This window comes from Silurus aristotelis (genome assembly GCF_946808225.1).
Source record: "Silurus aristotelis genome assembly, chromosome: 23".
NCBI lineage: Eukaryota > Metazoa > Chordata > Actinopteri > Siluriformes > Siluridae > Silurus > Silurus aristotelis.
Window position 1 is genome coordinate 16,928,422 of NC_139596.1, and position 22,723 is coordinate 16,951,144.

Sequence of the window (22,723 nt, forward strand, 5' to 3'; positions counted from 1 at the left end):
ACGTCTCTACATACTCGCGTCACGATACGCGGCACGGACAAACGTTTGTGGACACCTCATCCGTAAAGATTGGTGGCTGCTTTTCGTATTTCCTATTCCACATTTAGTCCCTATTTACTGTTTTGCGTTCGGTGGAAGAAGTCAGGTCGGGTGTCCCAATACATTTGGAAACACCGCGTACTATGTAGTGAACTGCCAACGTTGCTGTTTATTTCACTGCGCCAGTGATCTGATTATTTAATTTCCGCTTCGGGTTCTCGCCAAAAAAAAAAAACATAAATGAGAAAGCCATATATATGATCGAGACTGTATTTCTGTAGCACCTTATAACAAATCCCACAGCTTTTTGGAACAGGGTGACGACGATCAGAAAATCCTATTCCCTATTCCCCTTTTACTACTTTTCCCTGTTTATCGAAACGCCAGATATCTTTTTTGTTTCTTCTTTTTTTTTATTTCTTTAGCCCTTAAAAAGTCCCGACACTGGAGACTTCCTTCATAAACTTTGAGTAAACACCAGGAAATGCACCTACACGCATTTTCTTTATCCTTCATGTAGCACATGGTCTCTATAAGCGAGCTGTTTCCATAGCAACAAGTTCCTTTGATGACTATACGCGTTCATATCAACTCGAAGACAAAGAGCTGATCCGAATCGAGAATTCGACTTTCCTAAAGGGTTTTTTTTTTTTTTTATGTTTTCTGTCACGTTTTTTTTCTCTTTATGATCTTCCATCCTTTCAAAAAACTTCAAGATTGAACCTTTTTAAATAGATTTGGAATTTGTTCGGTTTGAAAAAACGAGGTTTCTGTCCGTTTTTCATTTTCGGAGCAGAGAAAGAAAAGCACGTGACCGATGAGTTCGATATGTTCACGCAAAATCTTTTCTTTTTCCACGAAATTCTTCCCAGCGCGTCCATCGTCACCCGATAAACTCCAAATGAGAGGATAAGGGGATTCAAATGATTAGTATTAAAGCAGCAACAGTAACTGCCAGAACGTTCCGCTGTCCATCCACCGAGCTCGCACTTACACTGCGTTAAAACATTTTGTGTCTTTCTTCCTGTTTGCTTTTCAGCTTTTTGAATGTACAGTCGAGTTGTTTTTCAGAAAAAAATAAAAGACTCGTGTGAACTTGCGAATGTGTTTTTACTATAAAAAAAAAAAAATGTGGAGTCGTGTGGGTCAACCATAAACATTTCATGATGTCGTTTCCGAATCACACTTCACAAAAACGCTGATCGTTGTTGGTCAAAGGCCGGCGTTCGTGGCTGCTCTGGAGCCAGAACGCTGTCTCGTCTCGCTGCTGTCCGGTGCTGAAACAATCTGGGGAAAAACAAATCGCGTTTTAACACCATTTTATGACCATTACACTATATGGACAAAAGTATTGTCACGTCTGACTTATCCAGGTGTACCCCGATCGGGCAAAACATAATGCCATTATAACATAAAGATCGGTGAAGTGAAGAACAATGATGATCTCTTCATCATAGCACCAGTTAGCAGGTGAATTTATTAATTAGGCAGCATGTGAAAGTTGATGTTAGAAGCAGGAAAAAGGATTTGAGCAAATTGTGACGTCTAGACGACTGGGTCAGAGCATCTCCAAAACTGCAGCTCTTGTAAAATGTTCCTGGTCTGCAGTGGTCAGTGTCTATCAAAAGTGCTCCAAGGAAGGAACAGTGGTGAACTGGCGACAGGGTCGTGGGCAGAACATCGATTCACGTGGGGAGCGAAGGCTGGTCCGTGTGTTCCGATCCAACAGAGGAGCTCCTGTAGCTCAAACTTCCAAATAGGTTCATGCTTTTGATGTATAGAATGTCTTTGGATGACTTGACAATGCCCCCTGTGCACAAAGCCAAGCCCATGAAGATCTGCTATAGAGCTCTGACCTCAACTTTATTGAACAGCTTGATGCTTTCACTACCTGACTTTACTTACACCCTTGTAGGTGAAAGGATCCTCACAAATCTGCACAAGCATACTCCAAAATCGAGTGAAACATCTTCCCAGAAGAGTGGAGGTAATTATAAGGGCAAATGGAGACTAAGTGTGGAACGAGATGTTCAAAAGGAACACAAACTTCTGCTCATATAATGTATTTACTACCAGGTTGTATTAAGAATGTTTCATACGATTCACCAGTCCTGATACCAACATCCTACATGGCAGTTAACTCATGGTGATGTTACATACTGTCTCGAGGTAGGATCCCGCCAGTTCGGTGTTCCTCCGGTCCCGGTGTAGACGCACAATGTTGGGTGTGTAGGAGTGTGTTTGGCTTTGTGCGTCCGCCTGCAGCTGCCGGATGCGGCTCTGAAGGTGGCGCAGTAGTTTGAAGGAGTCCAGGTCGCGGGTGTTGGCTGTGTCAGGGAGGTGAGTTGATAAAGTCGAGGATGGTGGGACGTCCGTGATCTCACTGGAGCTCTGAAAAAAAAAAAAGATATTTCAATATAGAATAATAGACCTTTTTTAAATGGAAAAAAAAATCTATATAAATATATGAATTACACACACACACTTCTAACCTCATCAAAACAATTTGCAGATTGGCTTTTACGTTGTGTGACACAATGATAATATATTTGTTCAAATGTTTGTGGACACCTGAGCTTAAGATTAGTGACTTCTTTCTGAACATCCCAGTCCACATTTACTCCCCGTTTGCTCTTAGAATAAGCTCCACTCTTGTTAAAGATGTTCCACTAGATTTTGGTAAAGTCAGGTACTGAAGTAGTTAATAAAACTAATATTAATAAGCCAGGTTCTAGGTGCTGTGTGTTTTCCTGGTTCCGATTATGAGGAGTGATGATTGTTTTTACCGCAGTAAGGTGTCTCATTTCTCCCTCGAGCTGCTCCAGTCGCCGACGCTGATCTGATTTGTGTCTGCAGGGTTTCCTAACAACATACCAGAACATGAATTACAACACTTTCCAACTGTATATACATTTTTCAAACTAACAGTAGGACACTGAAAGTGAAGTACAACATGAGTATGAGGTATACAAGACGTACATCTCTGGTTTATCATGGTTTATTACCAAATAATCATTTTGTCCAGAGTACAAGGTTTTAGCAAAAATTGTCGAGACCAATGGTGCTGTTCTGACCAACGTGCGCTACTGTTTCAAGTGCGAGAGCTTCTTCGTCTTTCGTCTGCTCCCATTAGGGGGCGCCACAGTGGATCATCCGTCTCCATACCACCCTGTCCTCTACATCTGCCTCTTTCACACCAACTACCTGCATGTCTTTCCTCACCACATCCATGAACCTCCTCCTTGGTCTTCCTGGTGGCTCCATCCTCAGCATTCTCCTACCAATATAACTAATGTCCCTCCTCTGCACATGTCCAAACCATCTTTCAAGTGCAAAAGCAAACCTGAAATTCTGCGTGAAACTGCAAATCTGCCACAGAGACGTTCGACGTGACGTACGTTTGACGTACAGCGATGCTGCGATGACTTGTTCGAGGAGTTTTGAACTTCACCGGAAGAGTTCAGGGAGACCTCAACCCCCGAAACCGTTCTCCAACTTGCATGTGACGATCGTCTGAGAAGATCCACGCGACCTCACTCCCAATCTTATGCTCAGGTGTCTACAAACTTGATAGATTGTGTATGTGTGTATAAAGTGTGTGAGTACTGTCCTAACCTGTCCAGCTCAGACGTGAGCTCCTGCTCAAACTTGCGTGCGAGTCGTGCCATGGTTTTCTCTTTCCACTGCACCATGTTCCTCTGCACCTGCCGCAGCTCTTCGTCTTTAGCGCGGAGCTGCCTGCGCAGACGTGCCGCCATGCCGCCACCTTCGTCATCCTCGTGCACACGTGCCCTGTTAAGACTGCTCAGCTCCTCGATGTGCTCCTGGAGAACACACACACACACACACACACACACACACATTAGAACAACAGAACATACACAAAAAATAAAGTGGGAATGCACTGTATGCTCCTTTAGATGTTCTATATGTTCAGATATATTGGGATGCCTGGATTTTTCCAGCCATATGTGGCTTATTTTCCAAACTGTTACCACAAAGTTTGAGGCACACAATTGTACAGGACGTCTCAGGATGTTCAGGAAGACCTTCGACATGCTCAACCACCGAATATGTCTAAACTGTTTGGTGCACGATGATCGTCGGAGAACGATCCACATGATCTCAAGTCCAGATTTGTCTCCTGCCGACTTTGCCATCTGCCTGAAGATGAAGATGCAGCTCAAAGGCTGCAGTTTTGGTCGCCGAGATCCGGCGCAAATCTCCAGGCTGGGCAAAAACGAAATGCACCACTGTCTATTTATAATATGTTCATAACATATTCATAAAACAGCTCTTTGTCTGGGTACATTTGATTTCTAGACCCTGATTGGAGGCTTCTGAGCTTTTGAGCTTTCAGGTGTCTTTTGCTGCAGGGAGTAAAAAAAGACTGTAGATCTAAGGATCGAACTACACACGCTGGTATCGCTCGATAAATCAAATCTAACTGGAAATTGGGTTTTTAATTTGTATTTATAAACACTTGTATTTGAGAACTTCCGCCCGAACAACCGGAGCGTGAGGTGCAGGAGAACGTTTCATACATGGATAAGTTTTTCCCTCAACGCATTCACAGCTTTTTCCTTCTCAGCTATTAACTGCTCCCTCTGCACCCGTAGCTGCTCCTCCTGAAACACACACACATGTAAACACAAATTAGCAATATAGCACAGAGACAGCCTGTGTGTGTGTGTGTGTGTGTGTGTGTGTGTGTGTGTGTGTGTGTGTGTGTGTGTGTGTGTGTGTGTGTGTGTGTGTGTATACTCACTTTATCAGCACTGAGCTGCTGTTTGGTGTGTGTCAGTGAAGTGATGTGAGTCTGCAGGCTGGGGATGAGATGTTGGAACGACTTCCTGAGAGACTGCAGCACTTTCACTGCCTCACTTACTGTAACACTAAGACACACACACACACACACACACACACACACACACACACACACACACACACACACACACACACACTTTTATTCTAAAGTAATAATCAACTGTACCTAATAACAGAAAGGAGAAAGAAAAATAAAAGAAAGTTGATTGTTTAGGGGTAGGGTACGGGGGGCGGTTGGGGGAATGGGGGGCGGGGTTATCATTCCAATCGGCTCCGCCCCATAGCCACGCCTCCAGGAGCTCGACTGTGTTCGAACAGGAAGCGTAAAGCTGTATCTTTCTTTTATAAATCTAATCAAACACTAGTAAAACTACTTATTTTAAACTCTGTATTGTTTTTATTTTTATTTTTTTCTGTTGTTATTTGTCTATATGTTCTATAATTCTGTAGCCAAACTTTGGCAATACAAATGTTAATATTTGTCTTGACAATTAAGCAACTTTTGGATCTTGTTTATTTGTGTCTGTGTGTGTGTGTGTGTGTGTGTGTGTGTGTGTGTGTGTGTGTGTGTATATACCCATGTGAGAGATGTGTGTTGTCCACTGTGAAGCCGGTAAAAGTGAGCAGCTTCTGTAGACACACACACTCAGCGTGTATATCCTGAGCCCAGCCGGCATTCAGCTGCTCATGTTTTGCTTCTGCCCCCTGCTGAAGCCGCCCCCGCTCTGCCAGCTCCGCCCTCATGCCTTGCAGCTCCGCCTTCACAGCCTGTAACTCCGCCTCACTGCGCCTCACACACTTCTTTAGACGCACAGCTTCGCCTTCAGCCTCCTGTTAGTCACAAAGACACAGCATGGGGAAATAATACTAATTTGTGATGACGTGAGACGTGTGTGTCTTGTCATCGTGTTTTGGATGTCCACACACACACACACACACACACACACACACACACACACACACACACACACACACACATGGTGTAATGTTTTTGCTCTTGATGGCCCACACACCTGCTGCAGCTGTCTGCGCAATTTATATATCTCAGTCTGGTGCTCGTCTCTCAGAGCTCTGATCACCACCGTCTGCTTAGATGCTGCTCTGTCCAACTCCTCCACAGTCTGAGAGAGAGAGAGAGAGAGAGAGAGAGAGTGTGTGTGTGTGTGTGTGAGAGAGAGAGAGATACAGAAATATGAGTGTGTCACAGCAAAAGAAACAGAGAGTGTGAGAGTGTGTGTCCTCACCTTCTGCAGCTCCAGCACTTTGTTCTGCAGCTCCAGTGCTCCTCGTTTCTCTTTCTCCAGCTCGGCTTTCCCTCTCTTCTCCACCTCCTGCATCTGTTTCTCCAGTCTGGCCTGTAGCTCTCGTACAGATTCCGCCCTCTTCTCCTCCCACTTCTTCTGCTCTTGCGCCATCACCCTCTTCACCTGCAGGCAGACAGGATGATGAGTTACCACTTCCTTGCCAGGAAGCTGGAGTCAGAGCACAGGGTCAGGGCCATGGTACTGGAGCAGGGAGGGTTAGGGGCCGTGCACAAGGGCCCAACAGTGGCAGCTTGGTGATCCTGGTGCTTGAACCCATGACCTTCTGATTAGTAACCCAGAGCCTTACCCACTGGCCCACCACTGCCCCAAAAGGAGGCTTGATTATACTTTATTATTTATTGAAGAATATGGAGAGACCTGTTCTTGCATTTCTTCTCTCAGTTCCTCTTCTCTCTTCCTGAGTTCCTCCTGCTGCTGCTTCAAGCACTCCTCTAACCTGTTCACCTCTTCCTCCTTCATCTGACGAGGACAGGAGACAGAATATCGAAATGAGAACGAGAAAGAGAGAATGATATACCTCCCTATACAACTATAACGTGCATCAGTAAAGGGAAGAACGGATCATTTTAGTGTCGTGGTTCTTTGAATAAAAAGGAGCAAATCTTATTTTAAATCGTTTAGTTCATTTCGTTCCTTTAATCACCTTCATAGCATCTATGGGAGCCACGAGTCAAACTAAAAGAAGAGTTCATCCGAGTCACATCAAAGACTCGTTTAAAATGAACGGATCATTCATAAGCGACACATCACTAGTGTACATGTTCGATGAGCTCTGACCTGAATGCGGTTGTGTAAGGACTCGGTGTGGCGTGTGTGCGTGACGGCTTGCTCTCTGAGCGCAGCCTCTTTAATCTCATGCACCTGAATACGGACCTGGGAATTTAGAAACAAACACACACACACACACACACACACACAGTAGTACCATCAGTATTCACATCCTGGAAGCACACTTATGCTATGATGGTGTGAGGTCTGTACCCGCTGTAGCTCCTCTGTATGGGTCAAAGTCATCTGAGTCCTGAGCTGCTCCAGTTCCAGTTCCTGCAAAAGCATGTGGAGAAAACACACACACACACAGGACATTTGCATACAACAGCCAAAAGACCTCAACTCCAAAAATGTACTCTGCCCATACACTATGGCCAAGTGTTTGTGGACACCTGACCATAAAATTGATCTATGCTTCTTTTTGAACATCCAATCCACATTTCCTCTTATAAGATGTTCCACTAGATTTTAAGGAGATTTGTGGAGGTTTATTCAGACACAAGGGTGTTAGGAAAGTCAGGTACTGATTGGAGATCTTCCACTGCAAGCCAAGTATCTTCATGATGGAACAGGCTTGGGTCTCCTAATTCAAATAAAAGGATAATGGTGTGCCTATGACTTTGTGGCAACAATTAGGGGAAAAAACTAAATGGTGTCCCAATACTTTTATCAATACAGTGTATGTAGATTATCATTATTATCTCAAGACTCTTTGCTTAATCAACAGTTTATGTGAAAAAACTCGAATGTGACTCTCAGCACACTGATCTATTATTAGAATAACATTAACTAACGAGTCAAACACTGATTGATTCCTATTCAAATGATCATTTTATTAAACCAACATGTATTTTCACGTTTTTGTTTCACGATTCCTTCACGATACCTTTTGCTTCTGAGCGTGTGATATTGATGCTGTAAGCTTAGCACTGTGCTCCTCTCTGACAGCCCTGATCTCCATCTCGAGGTGATTCTTCTCCTCCTGCGCTGCCAGAAGAAGCAGCTCCTTCTGCGCGACGATCTTCTCGAGCGCTCCTAGCCGTCCTTCCTGCTCTACTCTCTCTTTCTGTACAGACTGAGGTATGAGGACAGAGGCCGTGGTTGACAGACTGGACAGAAGACAAGACAAGCACACCTTTAAAGAACTTAGAGAACCTACTTCCTGTAGATCCTGTCTTGTTTTGGTGGCTGTGATCAGCTTCTGCTCTAGCTTGGAGCACTTCTCTTTGAGCTTCCTGTTCTCTTCCTGCTTCTGCTCTAGCCCCTGGTTCACTTCCTCCAATCTCTGAGACACAGAAAGAGAATGAAGGAAAATAAAGTGAATAAACATGAGAAAATTATAAGAGCCTTGTTATGCTGTTTTACCTCTTGCATGGTTTCCAGCGTGTGTCTGAAACGCCGCTGCTCGGAGAACAGCTCTGATTTGGCTTTGTCCAAAAGATGATCCATCTCCTCCCTCTCCAGTGCAGACACACAGCCGCTATTCATATACTACAGGTGGAGGAATGGAACGATTATATGGAGGAAGGAATCAAGTCTAAAGAATGTGGAAGGTTAAATTTCAGTTTCAATTGGAGTCTAATGTAAAAGGGTCTACTGTTGGAATTGCTTGACAGGTGGTCACATGAAAAGCCTGGTGATGCCTTGGGATATTACATGACATGAACATATCAGAACCTCAACATGGACCAATATACAGTGCAATCAAAGTTTGGAATTTATTGTATTATTATACCAAGGTATGTCTGAATACTCGATACTGATTGGCTGGAAGGTGTGAGCATAAACCAATAAACACACAGGTAGTACAGAGTAAGACAGCTTTGGTGAACATTCTCAAATGACCTTAATGAGCTACATGGAGGATTTAACATGTGGTTGAAATTAGCCACGTCCACACTAATACGTTTTTTGTTTGAAAACGTTTTTTGTTTTGGAATCCGTTCACACACTGAGCCCTGTTTTCAGTCAAATAAAACGTAGCTTTTTGAAAAAGAAAGGTCCCCAAATGGATCAATTTGAAAACACTGTTTTTTGCGTCACGTGCACTGCGAAAGGCTTTCGGGAATAAGCATTTTTAGACGTCGCCACGACGTTTTGAAAAGCCGGAAACGATTGGACAAGCAACTTTTGGGAAACGATTGAATTGGGTTGAGGCTTAAAATCAATCTGAAGCCCTGGAGAAAAAAAAAAGAATTAAAATTAGATATTACGTAAAAAACAAAAACAGATTCATTATTAGTAGAGACGCCACACAGATGTACGTAATTCACAACAAGTAAGATTTTGTTTTTGTAATGCATGGCCTCTTAGGACTTCCATATAATATTAAGTTAAAAGCAAACAATTTTTATGTATTTTGCATAATTATTGACAGAGCAATAAACATAGTAGTTATAAGTGCATGAATGTTCACCCTTGTTACTATTAAACCCCTAAAACTAACTCTATAGTGAGATGTATATGGAGTCAACCTGTGTACAATTAAAGTCAGGTGATCTCAATATCAAATCACCTTTTTTTCTGGAGGAACCAAGAATTTGTTAGAGAACTGATCAATACAAAGCAACAAATATGGAACAACCACGTGTGAGAAACCGAGAGATCAAGTGCCGATAACCACGCTACCACCACAACGCTTCACAAGTATCTCAGAACGGTGCTTTTGCTTTTATAGAGTTAATTTTCATCAGGAAATCTCCAGGAAAATAAGAACAAGAAGTGTGTGTTGGAGTGTGTGTTACCCTGCGTGGGCTGGAGTCATGTTGAACAGTTGTCATGTGTCTCTGCAGGGCAGCCTGGCTCTCCTGTAGAGCCCTGACCTCCTGGATGTACAAGTCTCTCTGAGCTTGGAGTTTGTTCAGATCACTCCTGCAACACACACACACACACACACACACACACACACACACACACACACACACACACACACACACACACACACACACACACCTGCACATCTTTTAGGCTGCCAAATGAACGGTGGAGTCTGTTGTGTCTCTTTTGGATATGTGTTTGTGTGTGTTTGTGTGGTTCGTGTGTACCTGAGGAGCTGAGTGTGTGTCCTGGTGTGTCCCACACTAAGATGCAGTGTGTGTTTTTCTTTCTCAGCCCGCTCGACCTCCTCTCTCAATCTGTCCATTTCCTGTACACCTGCCTGGGAGTGAGGAAAACACACACACACACACACACACACACACACACACACACACACACACGCTTTTAGAGATCAGATCACAGTCAGGTCAAATTTAAAATGACAATGATACTGCATTTATTTCAGGCTCTGGTTTAACACTAGATGTGGATGATCTTGAGGCGTTCTTGAAGTAAATAGCTGGATGAAGGACGCCTCCCCACAAGTATAAGAATAATTGAAAATTTTGACCTTTGTGGAAATTTTTGAGACATTTATAAAAAAAAAAAAAAAAGGGTGCGTGTACCAATTTTTGCTGCTGTAGTTCAGCAAGTGATGGTTCCACATATCTAAAATCGGAGTTGCGCTTGTCCTCAGCCTTCCCTTTGCTCTAAAAATGCCCATGATAAAAAAAATTAACATACACACACGTATGCATCGGCATAAAATTTTACGATGAAAAAAAGTGTGTATCGGATACAAGCACAGCATTTGTATGGCGATGCATCGTTTTCAACATTTTTGCATCGGTAAAAACCAATGTATTTCTATACAACTATTAGCAGATTCGCTTCACTATTTATTATTTATAAATTGACCAATAAACTGTGTAGTTAGATTTCTCCTCGTTAAACCGTTTCTCAGCACCGCTGCTGCTACGTGAACATGGCGTATCGCAACACTACGGAGGCCGAAGGGCGTGTCCTGAGAGTCACATAGAATACAGATTAACATGGCAGAGGTAGAGCTGTAACTTCCTGCACACACAACAGGAAAAAGAATGATTGGCTTAGTTTAATCTTTTTTTCTTTTTTTGTCTTAATCTACAAAGACGTGTTTGTGAAGAGGCCAAGTGTTAGAAGTCAGAAAGCACTTAAGCAAATTGATGATTTAATCTGTACCATATTGAAATGCAGATCATCATATTTTGTCTATTGAATCGCATTGTGTTGAATCGAATCGAATTCGGATCGCACTGTATCGTAACAGAAGTGAATCGTATTGTATCGCATCAGTAGCTGCTTCATATGTATCTTTAATGTATCATATCGTTGGCTATATATATATATATATGTGTGTGTGTGTGTGTGTGTGTGTGTGTGTGTGTGTGTGTGTGTTTGTTGGGTGTCTCACAGCTGTTGAGGCTGTAGAGCTTGTGGAAGTGTTGTTGTGCCTCCTGCTCTGGTTCTTTTTCTCTCTTCGCTGGACGCTGCTTGGAGATCTCAGGACTCTGCTGCGCCTTACACACACGCTGTTCGATTCATCCTCGGAGCTAACACACGGCAAAACATAAACATGTACGGACACACACATTCAAAGAGACAGAAGCGGAGATTGCAATAAAAAAAACATTCTGTGTGCTTTAAATACACACTCAATCAGTGTTTAATGTCGTTAATAAGGAGTTATCACACCTTTCTCTTCGGTTTTCAGGTCCTTCTGTGCTTTTCGTGCCGATCCTTCCTGCACGCGATCCGTTCTCTAAAAAGCCTTCTTGCGCTGTAATGAAATACAGCAATGAATTGACTGGAAATATCTTCGAAAGACTTTGTCCTGGAAAATAACTTCCTGTTACAAAGTGCTAAGACTGGAAACTCATTCAATAAACGTGAAATAAACGATGATGCAGTGGTTCCACCATACAAGGCTGTGCATTAAGTATTACTTGGGGAAAATGCTAGTTCGGTGGATAACATGTTCTGATCAGAAGGTCGTGGGTTCAAATCCCAATACTACCAGGTTTGCTGGGTCCTTGAGTCAAGGCCTTAACCCTTAATTGCTCAGCTGTATAATGGAAATAACTGTAAATTGCTCTGTCTAAGGGTGTCTGCTAAATGCCGTAAACGTAATATTAATTTATTTTGACCAATTAGAATTAAGAATAAAGCACACACACACACACACACACACACACACACACACACACACACACACACACACACACACTTATACAATACCTATGATGTTGGTGAGGGAACTCTGGAGATGGTGTCGTACTCGCTCTGTACACACAGAGTCCAGATCGCTGTCTATCGTGACCAAGTCGAAACTTTTCAGTGAAACACCTATGAAAGCAAAAGGAGTCTGTAATTGTGTTCAACAATTAATAAATCCAATCAAACCTCATTCATGGTTTACTAAACAGATCTTTCCTCTAAAGCTAAATATAAATCAATTCAGGAATTTCGATTAAAGTAGGAAAAGTGTATGAGTGCAAAATATGTTACATATAATGGGGTCCAGAGGTCAAGTAATTTTTTTGCGTTCAGATAATTTGCAATTCAGAATTGTATTACTGACATCCAATAATAAAAGTCAAATCTGTATATAAATTTCACAGTTTTTTAGTGGTTGGTTCATCTCCCAGCCCCCCTCTAGTTTTTTCCTAATCTTGAGCTGGCATTGACTCCCCAATTTGGTGCAAAAATGCTGATTTTCATTTTTTTAGATCAAAATCCATTTTCACGTTGTTTAAAGACGTGGAAAATCTTAACTGTTTGTACCAAGCAGTTAATACAACTATGACATATGGACTAAAGTTTGCGGACACCTGACCATAAGATTAGTTTGTCCTTCTGTCTGAACATCCCATTCCACATTTAGTCCTTATTTGCTCTAATAATGAGCTCCAATCTTCTGGGAAGATGTTCTACTAGATTTTTGTGTACATTTGCGGAGATTCATTCATCCACAAGGGTGTTAGTGAAGTCATGTGAGAAGGTGAGGAGGCCTGGGGTTCAGTAGGGTTTAAGCACTATAAAATTTTCATGAAGCTGGATTTGTGCACAAGGGAATTGTCATGCTGGAACAGGTTGAAGTCTCCTAGTTCAAGTGACATCCAAAGATATTCTATACAATTGCCTCCAACATGACTGGATGAACCACATCTGGCTGGAAAGTCAGGTGTCCAAATACCTTTTGCCTATAAAGTGTATCTTAATAAGTATACAACTCAGTACAGGAACATGAACGAGTTTTGAGATACCGGCAAGTTGTCTGCTGGGATTTTGAAAAGAAACCACACTGGGATTCTGATTTCCTCTCTGGCTGTTTGAGGTGTGAGGTTCGGTAATGAGTGTGGTGTCGCTGCTGATGCTGGCAGAATCCGGAGCACTGAAGTCTGGAACTGAGGATGAAACCAGAAAATCCTTCCAAATTTGTTGAATGTTATTTTACCAGGAAAAGTTATTCCGAAATATATACACACAAACACCAGCCGAAGTTCTGTGACATAAACAAAGGAATAACCATCTAAAATACAACACTATTGTTTGTTCTTCTCCCTTTTTATTTAATCTATTGCTAAACATTAACACCTGAGAACAATGGGATATCGGTTGTGCTGGCGCAACCCAGACGACTAAGAGGTTAAAGCTTTGCTGTCTGCGTGGGGGGGCGAAATGTCAAAAAGTTTACCCATTTTGGTTTTAGTTCAAATTTTATTGATTGAACAAAAATTTCTGTCACTCATAAGCAAATTACGAAATGTTTCACTACAGCAATCCCAAATCTCTGGCGAAAGGAATTTCTTTAAAGGTACTGTTTGTAAAGTGTTTCTATATATTTTTAGTAATCTTATATCAAAAATACTCTAAATACACAATACAGCGTTGGTCTTCAACAGATCTCACCAAGTTTCTTGATACATTTTCAGTTTAAAAATAAGCTCCGCCCACAGACAGCAGCTCAGCTCTTTCTGACAGACAGCAGAAGCACCCAAACATGCCAAGCAAGCTCCAATAACCTGAACTAATCCCAGTTTTTTTGTTCCAAATCACTACTTGAATTGAACTTGTGACTGGTTTACCAGATCCGGCTGTGCTCAGCTTTGTCGGTTCGAGCATTTCCTCGAGGAATCTCGCGCTGAAGTCCTCGGTGCGTACGCTGTCCTCCTCGTCGCCGTCCTCCTTCCTCGCTACCTGCTTTGTTTTCAATATTATGCAAGAATGATTATATAATAATAATTATCAGGAGGATGGTTACTGAACAACTCAAGAACTATAAGGATGGATTTAGACTTTAATTAATGTCAACAGTCTGGTACTACAGATAAAGAATGATATAAAAAAAAAAAAAGAAAACCTAATACTTGTCCCAGTTAGGAAGCTGAGTTTCATAGTGCGGCCATGATACAGCACCCCTGCAGCACAGAGGTTTAAGAGCCAAGGGTTCCAACAGTGGCAGCTTGGCGATACCAGGGTTTGAACCACCGACCTTCTGATCAGTAAACCAGAGACTTTTTTATTAAACTGTACTGAATTGAACATTCGGTGCCACCCAGATGAAGATGGGTTTTCTTTTTGAGCCTGGTTCCTCTTAGGTTTCTTCCCCATAACATCTCAGGGGGTTTTTCCATGCCACACTGGCTCGCTCATTAGGGATAAACAAATGTATAGGCATTAGATTCCTACACTCCTCTTTATCTCTGTAAAGCTGCTTTGGGATAGTGTCCATTGTTAAAACTGCTATACAAATAAAACTGAATTGAACTGAATTATCCTAATTACCATATTATTATTTGATATTTTTATAAAAGCACGTTCCTATTAAGTCCTACTTTTTTTCCGTTCATAGTTACAGTTAACATAATGGAGCGTCTTTTGAAAAACACCAACAAGAAACCACCAAGCAGCGACCCAAACAATTAAAAACAGAAGGCGCTCTACCCTGAATTCTTCGGCTAAAGGAAAACCAGATGAGACAAACTCCACTGTCCTGCAGAATTTCCTGCAAATGTCTGAAGGTTTGTATTGGACACAAGTAAATAAAAAAAACGCCTCCTCACAGAATCATCTCAACTGTTTTAGCTGTTTTGAGGTTCTGTCTTCAAACCAGTGACGCAACTGTCATAGATGCCTATTAAAATGAATCAGTACCTTCTGACCAATCAGATGACACTTGCACTTAATTTGAATGTAAATAGTAAAAAAAAAAATAAATAAAACAATTTACAATTATGATTTGTGTTATATTTTATTAAAGGCAATGATGATAATGATTATTTTTATGACTATTATTATACCCCAGTTCCAGTTCCCAGCAATCGTTCCAGTCTCCACAGACACTGTTCCCTCTTGGAGCTCCTGTCTCCTCCAGCTCCCCCTGTAGGCCATTCAGTGGCAGTACCCTGTCCTTCATGCGCCTCATTCTCCTCACACACGTTTTCCTGCAGCCTAAAACGCTCCATTCCGTTCTTGCTGTTCTCCACTGTGGAGAAACAAAAATCAGCAATTTAGGATAACAGGATTCACTGAATCAATGACTGGAACGGACAGATGTTTTTGAAGTCACCTGTGGTCAGATCTGCCTGATCAGAAGTCAAAACATCTGCAGCGGAGCTCGCTTTATCAGTGCCCAGACCGGTGTCTTTACTAATAGATGTAGTCCTGTCTAAAGACACTGAAGGAGAGAGGGGAAAAAAAAAGAAAGATATATCTTAACAAATAATAATTATTCCAATTTTCTCCATTTGTTTCCAGTCCCAGTCTACAGCCCCCTATTTGAGTAAAAGTATAGATCCGTTCTGTAAAATACGACTCCAGTAAAAGTAAAAGCATCCCTGAACTTTTACTTGAGTGAAAGTACAAAAGTATTTGTCTTCAAATGTACTTAAGTATCCAAAGTACTATGAATTATTACGACTATAATGTTCCTATTAGCATTTTTTATGATTATTTAATCAACTCAGTTTATGTGAAAAGACTCGAATGTGACTCTCAGCACACTGATCTATTGATTGATATTAAGGAGTCAAACACTGTGATTACTATTACAATTATCATGAGCCCAAAACCTTCTTTTCAACTACTTCCAAAAGAATCACGCAAAATGAGGTCACGTGTGATGTGGTGAGTTCGAGTCTGGAGTTTCTTTATCATTTATTCCTCTCTAAATGTTCTGCTTGCTGTTAAACTGATGCAAATGTAAACGATGTAAAATGAAATGTAGTGAATTTAATGTAAAATTCTCTCCAAATGAAAATACTTCAGTAAAGTACAGATACATGAAAAAGCTACTTAAGTACTTTGTTTCTGTCCATCGCTGGTAGTAGCTGTAATGTTTATAGCCTATTGGCCCATTATATAACTTGATAATGAATGTGCAATTCACAATATGGGAATTAGCATTTCTATTAATTACGCGTTTAATGGAATTGCAGTAATTGAACACCAGAGGTCCCAACCTGCACAACCCATATCGTTCAAATATACTAAGAATAGCTTGGATCTAATTGCTCTGTATCACAAACTGACACTTGTTAAAGGTAATATGGGTTACATAACCACATTATAACAGTTATATTAGTGCTTCAGCAGCTTGTAAACAACATTACTTCACACCAATATGATCTACAGCGTGCAGGAACGAAGATGCAGAAGCCAGCCGTTTTAGCCAACTTTGGAGCTCTAAATGATACCAAATGGGCCACTTAGAACGTTTCAATCTGGTCAGATACTTTGATTATTCAATCAGATTTTGTGGAGAATGTATAATGTTGTTGGTTTTAAGATATAGTAAACTTGTAGTACATTTTGTTTAATATTATTAAACCTCTGTTGTAGCAATATTTTATTCATTTAATGTTATGCACATTTTTTTTTTTGCATTGATTCAGAAATAAATAATCTTCAGTCAAAATCTTTACTTGTTTTCAGAACTGGATTGAATCAAATTACATTGTAAAACTAGCATAATGTGCTAAATCAAACCGTGATCAAAGTGCATCATAACACCCGGAATTAAATGCCCCGAATCGAATCACGGCTACATTGAAAATGAATGGTCGCCCGTCGCTTTGACACTTGCTAGTGTGAGCATTGTGGGTTTACCTGAACCAAGAATATCCTCTCTTTTTCCATTTTCTCCTTTTGCTTGGCCAAGACTGCAGGTCTAAAAATATAAAACTGGATTTTCACTCCATTTGAATTTTATTAACATTAAAAGTGATCCAAGACCATAAAATGATCACGTTGAAGACATTCACAAGATTGCAGATGCAGTTTGTTATTATATATTGTTCACTTTTTACAATCGTTAATAATTTCTGATTAAATCATCGTAACATCAGAAACCTCACCTCGGTAACCAGCGTCTCTCTGACCTGTAGGTGACTAAGCTGAGCATCGATGGCATCCAGCAGCATGTCACAATGGTCTCGAGTTGGACAGAAATCACTGATCACCTCTGTGACGAATGAAAGAACAAAATTAGATTTAAAAATGCAATTTAGGGTTCCTGAGTTGATTGCGCAGTGTGTGAGTTGCGCATCGATTTTAAAAAGTGTGCGTCAAATACAAGTGGCATTTGAATCGTGATGCATCGTTTTAACATATTTGCGTCAGTAAAAAAAAACTATTTATTTATGTATAATTATTAGTGGATGCGATAGACTTTTATTATTTAGAAAATGACTTATCACAACACTACGGAGACCGAGGCGTGTCCTGAGAGTCGCATAGAATACAGATTAACATGGCAGAGGTAGAGCTGTAACTTCCTGCAGACACAACAGGAAAAAAACGACTGGTTTAATTTCATCTTTTAAATTTCTTTTGCACTACAAATGCCTGTTTGCGAAAAGGCCATGTGTTAGAAGTCAGTCTGATGCATTACAGCATTAAATTGCAAGTGCATTGGTCCTACTCACTGGTAGGAACAGTCAGATGAATAATGGTATTGTGTGCATGGGTGTGAATAAAAGAAAGGTTCAAGTGCTTGTATTTTGCCTACATAAACAGTACGGGCTCTAATATTGACTAATGCACTTTTAATCTGGACATGAAGCAGAAACACATAACCAAATACAAACTCAAATCAATAACAGTTGGAAGAAACCATTCTAACCAATACTAAGCAGCTCATCAGTGTCATCAGCCCCATCATGGTTGGAGTTGTCCATGACCTACACATCAGAGAGAAAACATACCAATGATCAGGATATGACAAAAATAAAGAAATGTATGCTGCGGGTCATGTATTTCACCCCCAGGCCTTCAGTGGTGTCCTTTAGAAACGTCAATAATATTGAGAAACGCAGTATAACAGAGCACCACTTCACAGATAGGAATCTCATACAACACAATTTAACACGTCTCCTTTCACTGTAGCCGCAGCTGCACCTCCCGCATACATCATCTCTAGCAGAAGCATCGATATTTACCTCAGAAAATGTCCCCGGGTTTTCCCTGCATTTTTGTACATTTTTCTGTGCATTATGTATAAGTGTAACTGGTTCATGAAAAAGCGTAACAACTGTTTTGAACTGTTTCGTCCAACTTTTCCTCCCCATGTCCAGTTTTTTCTTGAAAAGTCCATCTTGTAAATGAAGTGTATCTGCAAATTTCTTAAATCCACACGATTATATCTGAACTTGTGCAGTTTGCTACAGTTGCGGGTTTTGAGCTCCGACTAGTGCGATTTCTGATCATCCAATCAAAGGATGTGAAAATGCACATGTTTATGGATGCCTTCCTGAAGGCCCCAGAGTAAGCAAGTCAAGAGAAACACTATGAAATAATAATTTATGACATAATCCGTGGACAAAAATACAATAAAATGAAGTGACTCTGAACGATCCTGTGCACATGTACACACGCCATTGTGTTTTTGGATTGAGGTATTTTTTATCTCGTTTTTTTTTACACCCATTGTCATTGTTCTGATCTTAGGAAAGTTTTTTCTCCATCTCATTCCATGTAACTGAAAAAAGATAACTAAATATAAACATATAAAGAATGGTATAATTTACAGTTGTTTTGATTTATGAATGGGGCGGACTGAACCATTTGATACTTTCACGGGGGGGGGGGGGGACAAGACCCCAATGGATACGCATATTCAAAAAAAAAAAAAAAACAGTTATTAATCTATATAAATTAGGTTATTTCAGTAATATGTGGAGTACAACAATAAAAAACTAAAACTACGAAATATAAAAATTATAACAAATGAACCAATTTTGGACCCCCCCCCCATTCACGGTTAGGACCATGTGGTGTTAGCGTTACCTAGGAAACGACTCTCAGAGTACGGAAGAGATTCCGCACATTCTCAGGTCGTATTTCACTTTTATAATGTCTTAAAATGTCCTACATTCACTTTAATGTCGATATTGAATGTTGTAATTAAAATGTGAGCTCGTCTGATAAGTTTTCTGTTTGTTATAAACCTCACAGCGCGGATCTGAAGCGGCAGAGTGACTTCTAAAATATTTGCCATTTTCTCTCCCTGTCCCTCAAAACTCAAAAAAAGGAATTTTTTTTATAAATGAATGATGTATAACTCTGTAGAAATGTCATGTCTGTACTCACGGTTAGTTCAGGATCAGAGGAGAAGCGGAAAAGCCCGCTTCAGCCGCGCGCGAGACCCAGGAGTGACATTTAAGCCAAGCGCGCGCCAGGGCACCTAGCAACGGAGCGGCCCTAGCAACCAACAATAAATCAGAAAAGAAAAGTGTGCAAAAGTGCAAAAGTGTGCATTCATTTAAAAAAAGAGAGAAAAGATAAGTGATTTTTGTTCCTATTTTAATTTGCAAAATGTATAATAATATAAAGTGCACAAAGAAACTAAACAAAAAAATCTTTTTGCTAAATGTATAATAATACAAAATGCGCAAAAATGTAGCAATATACAACAAGGTAACAAACCAAAAGTAAGCAAAAAAAGGGCAAAAGTTTGCACTGATAAAAAAAAAAATATTATTATTTTTTTTTTGCAAAATGTATAATAATACAAAATGCAAAAAAGTAACAATACCCAACAAGTCAACAAACCAAATTAAACAAAAATAAATGTGTGAAAACTTTAAGTTGATAGGGAAAACAGAACAAAAAAATTAATCTCAACAAGACAAAAGAAAAAGGTGTGCAAAAGTTTATAAGGATGAAAATGAAAAAAAAGGACAAATACTTTTACTGATAAAAAAAATACATTTAATAAATACAAAATGCACCTAAAAACATACCCAAAGAAAACAAAGAAATTTGCATTCATAGAAAAAAGAAAAAAAAAGTAGAAAATGCACAAACCAAATAAAAGCAAAAAAGTGTGCAAAAGTTTGCAGTGGTGAAAAAAAAAAGTGTAATTATACAAAATGCAAAAAAAGGTAGCAATAAACAACAAGGCACCAAACCAAAAGAAATAAAAAATGGACTAAAAAAGCATTGATGAAAAAAAGAAAAAGAAAATGTATATATATATATATATATATATATATATTATTTTGTGCAAAATGTATAGTAATACAAAATGCACTAAAAGATGCAAAAGTTAGTATTAAGGAAAATGGAAAAAAATAAGGAAAATTAATAAACAAAGACTTTTTTTTGCCAAATGTAAAGTAATACAAAACTATAAACAAAAATTAACGGTACACAAAAAGGTAACAAACCAAAAGAAAGCAAAAAATTTAAAAAAATTTTTACAAAATAAGTGGCTTCAATCATTTTAGTCACAACACTAGCCATGTGTCTGGCACTTTTAATAGAGGTATCACCCCATCGTCCCATCATCAGATCATGCAATTATGTGGCAGCAGAGCAATGGAACAAACTCCTGCAGCTCAACTGCTGTTACTTTCACACTCAACTCTAAAGTCTTTAAAGATTCACAAACGTTTTTCTTGTAAAGGGCCAGAAACCAAACCTAAATAAGGGCCTAATTGATTGTTATATGAAAGTTGCCACAATTCCTCTCATTTATAATCTCATTTAATAAATAAATAAATAAATAAATACATGGCTCTGTGGTCAGGATTTTGGGGGCTTTCTGTTAGTTTTCCCCTTTTTTTCCTCTCTTTTTTTACGTTTTCTCTGTTTAGCCTCTAGATGTCGCTATTGTGCCCATGTGTCCCCCGTGTGTGTTTAAGTTTCCTTTTTGTCTCAGGTTTTTTTTTTTTTTGCGTGTTTTTTTTAAAGTTGTGTGTTCTGTTTCCCACATTTGTTTTATCTCGATCTCTATATCGAGTAGTAGTGTTTAAGTCCTTGATTCTGAGTTAGTTTTATTTGCTTTGCTATTTTCTGTGAAGCAAAGAGAACAATGTTTTGAGGAGTTTCTGAAGTATTTTTATTTCCCCTTTTGATTTTCTGTACTTAATTTTGCTTTGCTTTTGTGTTGGATTTTTGGGACCTAAATTTAAAGAATATTATTTTGCTGTGTTCTGTGTTTTCAGGAAATTCAAATAAATAATGTGTATCTAATGAGAGACATTCAACCGGACCTAAAAATGTAAAAAAAAAGAAAGAAAAAAAAGGCTACAGCTGAATTACTGACAAAGTCATGCTCATGAAGGTTATGTTAAATTAGAAATGAAACTGTGTCGATGGCTTTTTTTATTTAAAGAGAGATGATACATTTCCCTTTTAACGTTTAGGGTACAGGGTGTAACGTGTGTTATGATAGTAGCTAGAAGGAAAATGACATAAACAAGATCCAGTTCTAGTTTAGTTTTTTGTTTACATGCTCGTGTATAATACACATTTACCATTACCAGGACTATAAGGGGTCTGAGAACAAGGTCCAGAGTGGTTCGAGAAACCCTGGGAGAACCAGACCGTGACCTTCTCCTCCCTGACGCCACCTAAAAAGAAAAATAACCAATTTAGTTTATTTTTTAATGAGCACTACACACTAACATCCAAACCAAACACAATTTTCACTGCAAATCAATTTCCCTAAAACCTGCTCTTTCTTGCTTTCTTCGAGTCGTCAGTTACATCATCGTAGCAAATCTGACCAGGAACTGCATGGTTCATACTAATGACAGCAAGGCTGCTGAGGTGCTCCCATCCCATGGTGGACCTCAGATGTTTTTTTGATTAGATTCAGCGTCTGCTTTAGCTACCGTCACTGAAAGTGTAAGATCCATTCTCAGAGCAGTCGGATACATGGATACATTTCTGACAGCTCCATTTCATGTATAAATATCAGCAGCTCAAACAAGGTCATGGTCTCTGATGGCAAGTCAGGCAAGTTCTTCAGTTCCTTTGCAAACTCTCAGCAGCAGAGAGCTTGCACTTGATAACTTGTGGTGGTTTGTAATGTCATTTGTAGTGAAAACCATTTGAGATTTATTTCTGTTGTTTTTCCTGCAACAGTACACTTTCTAGACCTTTCTCTGGTGGGATTAGGAGTTTGTGTTCACTGACATCGAACGATTGACATCAAAAATGCACAAACAGAACGGCTTTGATCAAATAAAGCCTTTATTATCTCTTGGACTGCAGACTCGGACCTAGACACACACAGAGTGACGTGCTAGATTGCTCGTGCCTGACTTTTAACCTCCAGTCTCGTTTCTTGGGGTCTTGAGGGAACTCATGAACATGCACAGACATCAGAGTATTTCTATTTTCGATGTATTGTATAGTTTCCTTGTGGCCCCCTTGACAGATCTTTTGTCACATTTCTTTTAGCCACATGCGTATTAACCAAAGTTAACTGATTAAAATGTGCTGCTAGTGCTGTAGTTCATGAACTTTGCCCAGGCCAATATCTTACCCAACTAGACGTGTGTAAATTCCTCATCTGATTGGTTTAGCAGCCCACACACCCCTTTAAAATACACTCAAACTCCTGCACCAGGCTCGTGTCCGTTCAGTCTTTCTGTCCACCTGTACCTGCACAG

At 40.0% G+C, this 22,723-nt stretch overlaps 1 protein-coding gene and 1 long non-coding RNA gene across 3 annotated transcripts in view; one reads left to right on the forward strand and one right to left on the reverse strand.

Annotated features, from left to right (window-relative positions):
- The window catches only part of LOC310718594, a 202,445-nt gene that overhangs the window by 24,988 nt on the left and 154,734 nt on the right, over positions 1–22,723 (forward strand). The gene's annotated exons all lie outside the window — the stretch shown is intronic.
- Positions 432–22,638, reverse strand: LOC310718472 (uncharacterized protein). 2 transcript variants are annotated; one of them, XM_083527303.1, is made up of 30 exons: positions 22,597–22,638; positions 21,581–21,676; positions 17,944–18,001; positions 17,177–17,283; positions 16,929–16,989; positions 15,391–15,498; positions 15,122–15,306; positions 13,907–14,021; positions 13,085–13,225; positions 12,057–12,164; positions 11,514–11,598; positions 11,233–11,371; positions 10,406–10,489; positions 10,007–10,119; positions 9,707–9,833; positions 8,328–8,453; positions 8,122–8,247; positions 7,849–8,037; positions 7,173–7,235; positions 6,969–7,064; positions 6,549–6,650; positions 6,111–6,293; positions 5,880–5,987; positions 5,444–5,697; positions 4,808–4,934; positions 4,584–4,667; positions 3,655–3,863; positions 2,826–2,901; positions 2,200–2,430; positions 432–1,326 (listed from the first exon to the last, which is right to left on the reverse strand). In XM_083527303.1, the coding sequence occupies exons 1-30, from the start codon at positions 22,621–22,623 to the stop codon at positions 1,252–1,254; spliced, it is 3,603 nt and encodes a 1,200-aa protein (XP_083383429.1). In that variant the 5' UTR covers positions 22,624–22,638; the 3' UTR covers positions 432–1,251. The 2 variants fall into 2 exon arrangements, with proteins under 2 accessions (XP_083383429.1, XP_083383430.1); XM_083527304.1 differs by lacking the exons at positions 21,581–21,676; positions 22,597–22,638 and adding an exon at positions 19,410–19,494 and having other exon boundaries at positions 11,514–11,652.

Excerpts from the sequence above, each read along its gene's own strand:
- LOC310718472 (XM_083527303.1), bottom strand. The coding sequence starts at position 22,623 with ATGAGGAATTTACACACGTCTAGTTGG. Across the intron at positions 13,226-13,906 it reads GCTGAGCACAGCCGGATCTG|TTCCAGACTTCAGTGCTCCG; the intron begins GTAAACCAGTCA and ends TTTCATCCTCAG. Across the intron at positions 10,120-10,405 it reads AACTACAGCAGCAAAAATTG|GCAGGTGTACAGGAAATGGA; the intron begins GTACACGCACCC and ends CCTCACTCCCAG.